Genomic DNA, 12,158 nt, shown 5'->3' with positions numbered 1-12,158 from the left:
TCTCCTTGTTGTAAATTCTGTTTTCATTATGAAAGTCACTACTAATGAAGTAAATGTCTTATCTTTTTAGAAGACAAAGGAGAAAATAAAATTATATCAATCATTTTTAGGACAACCTCCAAGATGTAGTCAATAGGACTGTCACTACACTTTATATTTCACAGCTGTTGACAAATCAAAATATGAAAGAGAATTTAACATGTATCTTGCTTGGTTTCACACTGGACATCAGGAATTAGCACACTTCAGGTAATGAGAACTACTGTGGTGCTGTGGTTTAGAATTTGGGAGATCCTGAGTAAGGCAAGGCAGACTTACTGGCTCTTTCACTTATTACATAAGTAATCTCATACAAGTTCCTCATCTGTAAAATGGTACCTTTCTCAGAGATATGTTTGAAAAGTGTATATGAGATTATGTATCTATGAAAATTTTCTAAAATAAACACTATCTGCTCTTTCCAGAATATGGAACATAGGAATCTCATTAACTGTCTCTGCTATGATTCTAATGCACATGACAGTTTGAGACCCATGCTTCCTTAAGGCTTCCAAGTACTTGCAAACTTTTTATTTAACAGTGCAAGAGTGAAAGGACACTCCCTGAGGTCTATGGACATGGCCTGACATAACTAGTTATATGTCAGAAATAACTTGCCTCTTGAGTAGCTGGGACTGCAGGTGTGCACCACCACAACTGGCTAATTTTGTATTTTTTTTTTTTTTTTTTTTTTTTTTTAGAGATGAGGTTTTTGCCATGTTGCCTAAGCTGGTCTTGAACTCCTGGCCTCAAGTAATCCTCCCACCTTGGCCTCCCAAAGTGCTGGGATTACAGGTGTGAGCCACTGTGCCTGGATAACTCTTTTTATCTTAAACCTCCAAATGACTTTTTCCTTCTATTCCACAATACATAGCTAGAGTCACTGTAACTATGGATAATATGAGACAGCAGAATGTACATTCTTCAAGTAAATACAGAACATTTACAAGATAGAGCCAAGCTATTTGGGGCCACAAAACAAACCTTAACAAAATTAAAGGAAGTGAAATGATATTGAGTCTTGTTCTCTAACCATAATGGAATAAACTAGAAATCCTTAATAGAAAGATACAGGGAAAATCCCAAATATTACAAACCTAAACATACTTCTAAATAATCTATGGAGCAAAGAGGTCTCAGGGAAAATCAGAAAACAAATATTTTACTGAATGGAAACAGAAGCGTAACTTACTAAAATTTCTGTAATGTAGTTAGTGTTTAAGAGAACTTTATAGCAGTAAACGTCTCTACTAAAAATACAAAAAAGAAATTAGCTGGGTGTGGTGGCAGGCACCTATAATTCCAGCTACTCAGGAGGCTGGTGCAGGAAAATCACTTGAACCCGGGAGGCAGAGGTTGCAGTGAATCGAGCTTGCACCACTCTGCACTCCATCCTGAGTGACAGAGAGAGATTCTGTCTGAAAAAGAAAAAATGAAAAGCCTGGCTATGGAGGCTGATGCCTGTAATCCCAGCACTTTGGGAGGCCGAGGCAGGCAGATCATGAGGTCAGAATATCAAGATCATCCTGGGATAAACCTCTAGCCAGACTAAGCAAGAATAAAAGACCAAAGACATAAATTACCAACATCAAGGAATGAAAGGGGGCGACGGCTACAGAATCTGAAGAAATCAAATCATAATTATGAAATATTTAGCCAGGCATGGTGGCTCATGCCTATAATCCCAATACTTTGGGAAGCCAAGGCAGTGGATCACCTGAGGTCAGGAGTTTGATACCAGCCTGGCCAACACAGTGAAACCCTATCTTTACTAAAACTACAAAATTAGCCAGGCATGGTGGCAGGCGCCTGTAATTCCAACTACTTGGGAGGCTGAAGCAAGAGAATCACTTGAACTAGGGAGGCAGAAATTGCAAGAAAAAATAAATGAGGGAGATTAATGAAGAGGTACTTATAACACTCTGGAAAAAAAGATGAGGATTACTCTCAGGCAGTAGCAATGCAAAGATGATTGCAAGTGATGCTCAGAGGGCCATCTTAAAAGATTAGGTAACCAATGACACAAGGCTTGAGGAATGGATGCCATTACTAAGGAAAAGGCAAAGGAACAGCAGGTCTAAGTTGTAGGGGAGTTGACAGGTTGTACTTGTATCTTGCAGAGTTTGAGGCATCTTTAGGACATTCTACTGCGAATCCAGTCTGTGTTATCATTTTGAAACTCTATGTCTTTTTCCTTAGACTCTCCATATGGGTTTCTGGGATCAATTCACAGAGAAACCAGACTTTAACCAGAGCTAAAGTGACTTTAACCTATCACTAAGGGACAACTTGGGAAAGTAGATTTAAAAAAAGCACTGCAAGCCGGGCGCGGTGGCTCAAGCCTGTAATCCCAGCACTTTGGGAGGCTGAGGCGGGTGGATCACGAGGTCGAGAGATCGAGACCATCCTGGTCAACATGGTGAAACCCCGTCTCTACTAAAAATACAAAAAAATAGCTGGGCATGGTGGCGCGTGCCTGTAATCCCAGCTACTCAGGAGGCTGAGGCAGGAGAACTGCTTGAACCCAGGAGGCGGAGGCTGAGCCGAGATCGCGCCATTGCACTCCAGCCTGGGTAACAAGAGCGAAACTCCGTCTCAAAAAAAAAAAAGCACTGCAGCTCTGCTCCAGACTCTCCAGGCAACTTGACACAGCAAGACAGACCGCAGACCCAGGTGCCATTGGGGAGTCACAGCCAGCACACTGAGCCAGCAGGCCAGGAACAGCCAGTTCATACAAATTCTGATTAAATGAGCTTTATGGGCTCCAACCATGCCATACTGAGAAAACCATAGGGATCCAATCCTAAGGTGTCCACTCAGAGATCACACTTTCTGAAAAATTATGAAAGAGAACCAAACAAATCTTCCTTAGATCTAGAGTTATTCTAGGTCTAAGATTCTACTCTAAGATTATGAAAGAAAATCAAACAAATCTTCCTTAGACCTAGAGTTATTCTATCTCGAAGACAATATGTTTGTCCTTCCTAAGACCTTCTGCAAAGTAAATATGGGCATCTTCTTTAGACATGTACTTCTTTTTCTCACCATGAACCTCGGCTCTAATGTACTTGCTCCTCATCTCCTGCTGCTGACGCACATAGGTCTTCCAGGTCTGGAACATCAGGTTGTACAGGTAATACCTGAGGAGCCAAAAAAGCAAATGGCATTTCTTTAAAACAAAACAACAAGCCAGGTGTGGTGGCTCATGTCTGTAATCCTAGCACTTTGGGAGACCGAGGCAGGTGGATCACTCGAGGTCAGGAGTTCAAGACTAGCCTGGCCCATATGGTGAAACCCCACCTCTACTAAAAATGCAAGAATTAAGCTGGACGCAGTGGCTCACACCTGTAATCCCAGCACTTTAGGAGGCCAAGGTGAGTGGATCACGAGGTCAAAAGATTGAGATCATCCTGGCCAACATGGTGAAACCCTGTCTCTACTAAAAATACGAAAATTAGCCAGGTATGGTGGTGCGCACCTGTAGTCCCAGCTACTTGGGAGGCTGAGGCAGGAGAATCACTTGAACCCAGGAGGCAGAGGTTGCAGTGAGCCGAGATCACACCACTGCACTTTAGCCCAGCGACAGAGTGAAACTACTTCTAAAAAAAAATTAGCTAGGTGTGGTGGCACACACCTGTAATCCCAGCTACTTGGGAGGTTGAGGCAAGAGAATCACTTGAACCCAGGAGGTGAAGGTTGCAGTGAGCCATGATCACCTGTCACTGCACTCCAGTCTGGGCAACAGAGCAAGACGCTGTCTCAGAAAAACAACCACCACCACCAAACAATAACAACAATAAAACAACTCATAACCCAACACACCAAGTCTGTTCTATACTCAGAAGAAATTAACAGGAATGCCTCAAGGGGAAAAAAAAAAAAAAAAAAAAGCAATCCATATCTGCACCAAAGCTAAAATTTCATTTCCTACAATCACAATGAACTCTATTTTCCTTGAAGAAGAGTCATTCTCCATACCTTGAAGTGTCACTGAGCAAGAAAAGTCTTGACTTTTCCAAGAATAAGTTAACTTTCATCATCCAAAAATCCCTAATGTTTGGGCCAGGTGCAGTAGCTCATACCCGTAATCTCAGCACTTTGGGAAGCCGAGGTGGGTGGATCAAATGGGGTTGGGAGTTCGAGACCAGCCTAGTCGACATGAAACCCTGTCTCTATTAAAAATATAAAAATTAGCCATGCGTGGTGGCACGTGGCTATAGTCTCAGTTACTCAAGAGGCTGAGGCAGGAGGGAGGCTGAGATAGGCGAATTGTTTGGACCTGGGAAGTAGAGGTTGCAGTAAGCCAAGATTGTTCCACTGCACTCCAGCCTGGGTGACAGCAAGACTCTGCCTCAAATTAAAAAAGAAAAATCCATGATGTTTGTCTTTTTCTTTTTTTAGATAGGGTCTTACTGTCACCCAGGCTGGAGTGCAGTCATGTGAACACAGCTCAATGCAGCCTTGAGCCTTCCCTGGGCTCAGGTGCTCCTCCCACCTTGGCCTCCCAAGTAGCTGGGACTACAGGCACCCACCACCTCACCTCGCTAATTTTTGTATTTTTTTGTAGAGAGGGGATTTTGCCATGTTGCCTAGGCTGGTCTCCAACTCCTGGGCTCAAGTGATTCTCTTGCCTCAGCCTTCCAAAGTGCTACGATTACAGGTGTGAACAACCATGGCTGGCCAACAGTCACATCTTAATTATCTTAACTATCCACACTATAAAAAACATCACTTCTCGGCCAGGCATGGTGGCTCACACTTGTAATCACAGCACTTTAGGAGGCCAAGGCTGGAGGATCAGGAGGTCAAAGTTTGAGAACAGCCTTGCCAACATGGGAAACTCCCATCTCTTCTAAAAATCCAAAAAATTAGCTGGGCGTGGTGGCATGCACCTGTAATCCCAGCTACTCTGGAGGCTGAGGCAGGAGAATCGCCTGAACCCAGGAAGTGGAGGCTGTAATGAGTGCAGATCACATCACTGTACTACAGCCTGGGCGACAAAGCAAGGCTCTGTCCCCACCCCCCCTAAAAAAAAAAATCACTTCTCTTTTGCACTACATGGTCACTGATACCTTTTCCTTCCTGATACACACACCATACATCTTATGATCTTCATCTCTTCATAGTTTACTTTTTAAAAAAAAATTTTTTAACGTTCATTTTAAAAAACTTTTTTTTTTAGGACACAGTCTCACTCTGTCACCCAGGCTGCAGTGCAGTGGTATGATCTTGGCCCACTACAACCTCTAACTCCTGAGTTCAAGAGATTCTCCTGCCTCAGCCTCATGAGTGGCTGGGACTATAGGCACACACCACCATGCCCAGCTAACTTTTTTTGGGGGGGACAAAGTTTGACCCTGTCTCCCTGGCTAGAGTGCAGTGGTGCAATCTCAGCTCACTGCAACCTCCATCTTCAGGTTCAAGCAATTCTCCTGTCTCAACCGCCCAAGTAGCGGGGACTACAAATGCATGCTGCCAAGCCTGGCAAATTTTTTGTGTGTTTTAGTTGAGATGGGGTCTCACCATGTTGCACAGGCTGGAATTTTTGTATTTTTATTTTATCTTTTATTTCATTGATTGATTGAGATAGAGTCTTGCTCTTGTTGCCCAAGCTGGAGTGTAATGGCATCATCTCAGCTCACTGCAACCTCCACCTGCCAGGTTCAAGTGATTTTCCTGCCTCAGCCTCCCGAATAGCTAGGGTTACAGGCATGCACACCACCACATCCGGCTAATTTTGTGGGTTTCTCCATGTTTATTGGGCTGGTCTCAAACTCCTGACCTCAGGTGATCCACCCACCTCAGCCTCCCAAAATGATGGGATTACAGGTATGAGCCACTGCACCTGGCTCAGGTGGCCCGACCTCAGGTAATCCACCTGCTATCTGCTTATCAGAAGAACTCAGCACGTCTCTATTTTTTCTGAAATAGCCATAAATCAGAACTTTACCTCCAAAGAACCTAAATAAAGACATAACTACATTAAGAGTGAATACCATTTTAAATATACGATCTACAAGAAATGACATTCAGGTTTAAAAAAAAGGTCTGAAAATGTGTATTTGATATAAAAATTCTCAATTGTTACTTTCCCCTTTACTTATCCCCGGGAATGTGAATGTCAAGGGGTAAGAGGTTTTTTTTCTTTCTTTTTTCTGAGACAGGGTCTAGCTGTGTTACCCAGGCTGGAGTGTAGTGGCACAATCTCAGCACCACTACACCCCACTGATTTTTTGTACTTTTTGGTAGAGATGGGATTACATCATGTTGCTGAGGCTGGTCTCAAACTCTTGTGCTTAAGAGATCTACCTGCTTTGGAATCCCAAAGTACTAGGATTACAAGCATGAGTCACTGCATCTGGCCTCTATTTTCTTAATGTTCTATTTTGGGCATATGTTTTCTCCCATAAACAATATAAATTAAAACAATTTATTACTTTAAAAACAGGGTGAGGCATGGTGGCTCACACCTGTAATCCCAGCACTTTAGGAGGCTGAGGCGAGCAGACCACTTGAGATGAGGAGACCAGCCTGACCAACATGGAGAAACCACGTCTCTACTAAAAATACAAAATTAGCTAGGCATGGTGGCACATGCCTGTAATCTCAGCTGCTTGGGAGGCTGAGGTAGGAGAACTGCCTGAACCCATGAGGCAGAGACTGCAGTGAGCCAAGATCGCACCACTGCACTCCAGGCTCAGCAACAAGAGCAAAAGTCTGTCTCAAAAAAAAAAAAAAAAAAAAAAAAAAAGAAAACCCAATCCTTTCAGAATTAGAAATTACATAGAAGTGAGAATGGGTGGGAAAAACCCATTCAAACTATTAGCATAACCAACACAGAAAGGTTACCTCAATTAGAGGGGTGGGGGCGGGGTGTGTGTGTGTGTGTGTGTGTGTGTGTGTGTGTGTGTGTTCGTTCACGTGCCCAGCATGTGCATGTATGCTTGGGTTTAATTTGGGACTTCAATCTTGCTAAACTTTGGATCACTCTGTGTTTCTTCAAATCCTCTAAAAAAGATGTGAAGAAACACAAAGAGTGATCCAAAGTTTACTCATTTGACCATAAACATGCCAACAAGTAGTCATCTGATAATGTGCCTCAGTAAAATTGAAGGAGTGTAACATGAAATCTGACCTGTAGTGACAGTCAGCTCGAACACAGAGTTTCCACTCATGATGGAAAACCCACCACTCTTCTTTCCATTCTTTGAAGACCTTCTGCAGTAATTGCTGCTTATAGTAAAATCTAGGGGAATTAAAAAAAAATCAGAGAATTATATACAGTGATGTTGGAGCTAATGTCTATTCCCAAATCACAGTTTCACATTGTTGTTGCCTTCTCATAAAAACATAAACACCGGCCGGGCGCGGTGGCTCAAGCCTGTAATCCCAGCACTTTGGGAGGCTGAGGCGGGTGGATCACAAGGTCAAAAGATCGAGACCATCCTGGTCAACATGGTGAAACCCCATCTTTGCTAAAAATACAAAACATTAGCTGGGCATGGTGGCGCATGCCTGTAATCCCAGCTACTCAGGAGGTTGAGGCAGGAGAATTGCCTGAACCCAGGAGGCAGAGGTTGCGGTGAGCCGAGATTGCGCCATTGCACTCCAGCCTGGGCAACAACAGTGAAACTTCGTCTCAAAAAAAAACCATAAACACCAAGATACATTAAAAATGGAGGCCAGGCATGGTGGCTCATGCCTGTAATCCCAACACTGAGAGGTCGCAAGGAGTCTGAGACCAGCCTGGGCAACATAGCAAGACTCCATCTAGGGCTGAGTACAGTGGCTTATGCCTGTAATCCCAGCACTTTGGGAGGCTGAGACAGGTGGATTTCAAGACCAGGCTGGGTGACATGGTGAAACTCAATCTCTACAAAAAAATAAAGAATTAGCCAGGTATAGTCGGGGCATGCTATTGTAGTCCCAGCTACCTGGGAAGTTGAGGTGGGAGGATCTCTTGAGCCCAGGAGGCAGAGGTTACAGTGAACTGAGATCGTGCCACTCCACTCCAGTCTGGGCGACAGAGTAAGAACCTGTCTCAAATACATTAAAAAAAAAAAAAAAAAGAAAAAAAAGCCGGGTGCAGTCACTCATGCGTGTAATCCCAGCACTTTGGGAAGCCAAGGCAGGTGGATTACCTGAGGTCAGGTGTTTGTGACCAGCCTGGCCAACGTGGCGAAATCCCATCTCTACTAATACAAAAGTTAGCCAGGCGTGATGGTGTGCATTTGTAATCCCAGCTACTTGGGAGGCCAAGGCAAGAGAGTCGCCTGAACCCAGGAGGCAGAGGTTGCAGTGAGCCAAGATCGCACTACTGTACTCCAGCCCGGGTGACAGAGCAAGACTTCTGTCTCAAAAAAAAAAAGTAAAAATAAAATAATAAAATTTAAAAAATAAGACTCCATCTCTACCAAAAAATAAAAAAATAAAGTTTATGATGATGTCTTACTCTATTACCCAAGCTGGTCTTGAAATCTTGGGCTCAAGTGATCCTCCCACCTGAGCCTCCCAAAGTGCTGGGATTACAGACATGAACCACTGTACTCAGCTCTACAAAAATTTTTTTTTAATTAGCCAAGCATGCTGGCATGTACCTGTGGTCCCTGCTATTTTAGAGGCTTAGGTGGATGGATCACTTGAGCCTCAGAAGTCAAGACCCTATCTCTTAAACAATCAAAAAAACATAAATTGGCTTTTTCAGATCAGAATCTCAGAGCTACTTAAACTAGAAATGAGGCAAAAATTTTTCTAATATTGATTTTACGGATTAAAAATGTTAAAGTAAAATAAAAATCTGATAATTTTTTTGGAGACAGAGTCTCGCTCCGTCGCCCAGGCTGAAGTGGTGCGGTCATGGCTCACTGCAGCCTTGACCTCCTAGTCTCAAGTGATCCTTTCATCTCAGCCTCCAAAGTAGCTGTGACTACGGACATGCTCTGCTACTATGCCTGGCTAATTTTTAATTTTTTTGTAGAGACAGGATTTCATTATGTTACCCTAGCTAGTCTTGAACTCCTGGGCTCAGGTGATCCTCCTGCCTTGGTCTACCAAAATCTCACTTTTCAAATACCATAAAGTGAACTGAAAATTACTATTTTTGTTTTCATTCACCAGAATGAAAAATATTTTTATTACTAAAAAGTAGTAATATCTTATTTACAAATATATGAATTTAAAGTTATAAAATAAGTGAATGCCTAACAATATTCCTAGTACTTAACAAGAACATACAGGATATTAATTTAGCTGAAATCTGAAGAGGGGAATTGTAACAACAGCAAAAGATGAGTAAGGGAAAGCAGTGAGAAAAAAGGTAGTAAGGAACACAGAAGAGCAGTCACAGATGGTGTTGATTTTTTTCTTTTTTGAGACAGTCTTGCTCTTTCACCCAAGCTGGAATACAGTGGCACAATCTCTGCTCACTGCAATCTCCACCTCCTGGATTCAAGTTATTCTCGTGCCTCAGTCTCTCAAGTAGCTATGACTCCAGGGGCACATCACCCGGCCCAGATAAATTTTGCATTTCAGTAGAGATGGGGTTTCACCATGTTACCCAGGCTGGTCTTGAACTCCTGAGCCCCATCTGCCCAACTTGGCCTCCCAAAGTGCTAGGATTACAAGTGTGAGCCACCATGCTGGCCTATCAATCACTTTGAATTTCTTATCATGGTTCTGCAGGTTACTAAAATGTCATTCCTCCAAACCCACTCAGTTTTGTTTTTTTTTTTTCTTTGAGACGGAGTCTTGCTTTGCTCCAGGATAGAGTGCAGTGGCACAATCTAGGCTCACCACAATCTCCACCTCCCAGGTTCAAGTGATCCTCCTGCCTCAGCCTCCCAGGTAGCTGGGATTACAGGTGCGTACCACCACACCCAGCTAATTTTTGCATTTTTTTTTTTTTTTTTTTTAAAGATGGGGTTTCACCATGTTGGTCAGGCTGGTCTTGAAGTCCCAACCTCAGGTGATCTTCCCACCTTGGCCTCCAAAGTGCTTGGATTATAGGCGTGGGCCACCACGCCCGGCCCAATTTTTGTATTTTTAGTAGAGATGTGGTTTCACCATGTTGGCCAGGATAGTCTCAATCTCCTTACCTCATGATCTGCCTGCCTTGTCCTCCCTAAGTGCTGGGATTACAGGCATGAGCCATCTCACCTGGCCCAAGCTATTCTCCTGCCTCTGCCTCCTGAGTAGCTGGGACTACAGGTGGCTAATTTTTGTACTTTTAGTAAAGAAGAGGTTTCACCATGTTGGCCAGGCTGTTCTCAAACTCCTGAGCTTGGGTCCACTGGCCTCAGACTCCCAAAGTGCTGGGATTACAGGCACTGACTCCATTTACAGTTTTTGAAAACTAGCTTACAAAGATATATATAAGGGAATTCATTTCACTATCGCTTATAATAGTAACAAGAGAGAGTGAAACATCACAAACACCCATCAAAAGAGGACAGGTTAACACAATTCCATCAATGCCATGCACTCATTTTCTACTAATGAAGCAGAGCTAAGGGTACTAAAGTGGATAGATGCTTCAGAAAGTGGCTAGGTGAAAAAATAAAGTCACTGCACTGCGTGGTATATATAATATCTTTTTTAAAAAAATTAGGTCAAGGCCGGGCGCAGTGGCTCAAGCCTGAAATCCCAGCACTTTGGGAGGCCGAGGCAGGTCGATCACAAGGTCAAGAGATCGAGACCATCCTGGTCAACATGGTGAAACCCCATCTCTATTAAAAATACAAAAAATTAGGCCGGGCGCGGTGGCTCAAGCCTGTAATCCCAGCACTTTGGGAGGCCGAGGCGGGTGGATCACGAGGTCAAGAGATCGAGACCAACCTGGCCAACATGATGAAACCCCGTCTCTACTAAAAATACAGAAAATTAGCTGGGCATGGTGGCGCGTGCCTATAATCCCAGCTACTTAGGAGGCTGAGGCAGGAGAATTGCCTGAACCCAGGAGGCGGAGGTTGCGGTGAGCCGAGATCGCACCATTGCACTCCAGCCTGGGTAACGAGAGCGAAACTCCGTCTCAAAAAAAAAAAAAAAATTAGCTGGGCATGGTAGCGCGTGCCTGTAATCTCAGCTACTCAGGAGGCTGAGGCAGGAGAATTGCCTGAACCCAGGAGGCGGAGGTTGCGGTGAGCCGAAATTGCGCCAGTGCACTCCAGCCTGGGTAACAAGAGCAAAACTCCGTCTCAAAAAAAAAAAAAAAATTAGGCCAGGCACAGTGGCTCACGCCTATAATCCCGGCACTTTGAAAGGCCAACGTGGGCAAATCACCTGAGGTCAGGTGAGACCAGCCTGGCCAACATGGTGAAACCCCATCTCTACCAAAAATACAAAAATTAGTCAGGCGTGGTGGTGCATGCCTATAGTCTCAGCTACTTGGGAGGCTGATGCACAAAAATTGCTTGAACCCAAGAGATGGAGGTTGCAATGAGCTGAGATCAGGCCAATGCACTTCAGCCTGGGTAACAGAGAGAGACTTCGCCTCAAAATAAATAAATAAATAATTCTTTAAAATAGTATTTTAATTTATTTTTTTGAGATGGTGTTTCACTCTTGTCACCCAGGCTGGAGTGCAATGGTGTGATCTCAGCTCACTGCAACCTCCGCTTCCCAGGTTCAAACGGTTTTCCTGCCTCAGCCTCCCTGGGATTACAGGTATACACCACCAGGCCCACCTAATATTTTGTATTTTTAGTAGAGACAAGGTTTCACCATGTTGGCCAGGCTGGTCTTGAACTCCTGACCTCAGGTGATCCACCTGCCTAGGCTTTTCAAAGTGCTGGGATTACAGACATAGGCCACTGCATCTGGCCTATTTTTATGTATTTGCAGCACACATGTTGGAATACATCAAATATATATATACACACAAATATATACAATTTGTGTACATATAAACAAGCATGTGTATATACACACATAAATGATTATATCATACATATTAAAAGCCTGGAAAGAGTTCCAGAATATCAAACTACTGCCAGTGGTTCTCTCTCAGGGAGGGATTATAGGAGACTGTCATTTCTTAAACTGTACATTTCTGTAATTGAAAAATTTTTGAGCAGATTTGTTCCCAATTTTTTCTTTTTTGAAGATGGGAGTTTTGGTCTTGT

The 12,158-nt window shown here is 43.5% G+C and overlaps 1 protein-coding gene across 1 annotated transcript in view; it reads right to left on the bottom strand.

Moving 5' to 3' along the window:
- Window positions 1-12,158, bottom strand: part of SFI1 (SFI1 centrin binding protein) — a 112,423-nt gene that overhangs the window by 58,974 nt on the left and 41,291 nt on the right. Inside the window, 2 exon segments of the mRNA XM_074391025.1 lie at window positions 3,085-3,179; window positions 7,175-7,285. Of these exon segments, the coding sequence (XP_074247126.1) occupies window positions 3,085-3,179; window positions 7,175-7,285 (206 nt within the window).

The sequence above is a fragment of the Saimiri boliviensis genome, chromosome 21, assembly GCF_048565385.1.
Source record: "Saimiri boliviensis isolate mSaiBol1 chromosome 21, mSaiBol1.pri, whole genome shotgun sequence".
NCBI lineage: Eukaryota > Metazoa > Chordata > Mammalia > Primates > Cebidae > Saimiri > Saimiri boliviensis.
Note: the sequence above shows the minus strand (reverse complement) of the source record. Positions and strands in the feature narration are given on the sequence as shown.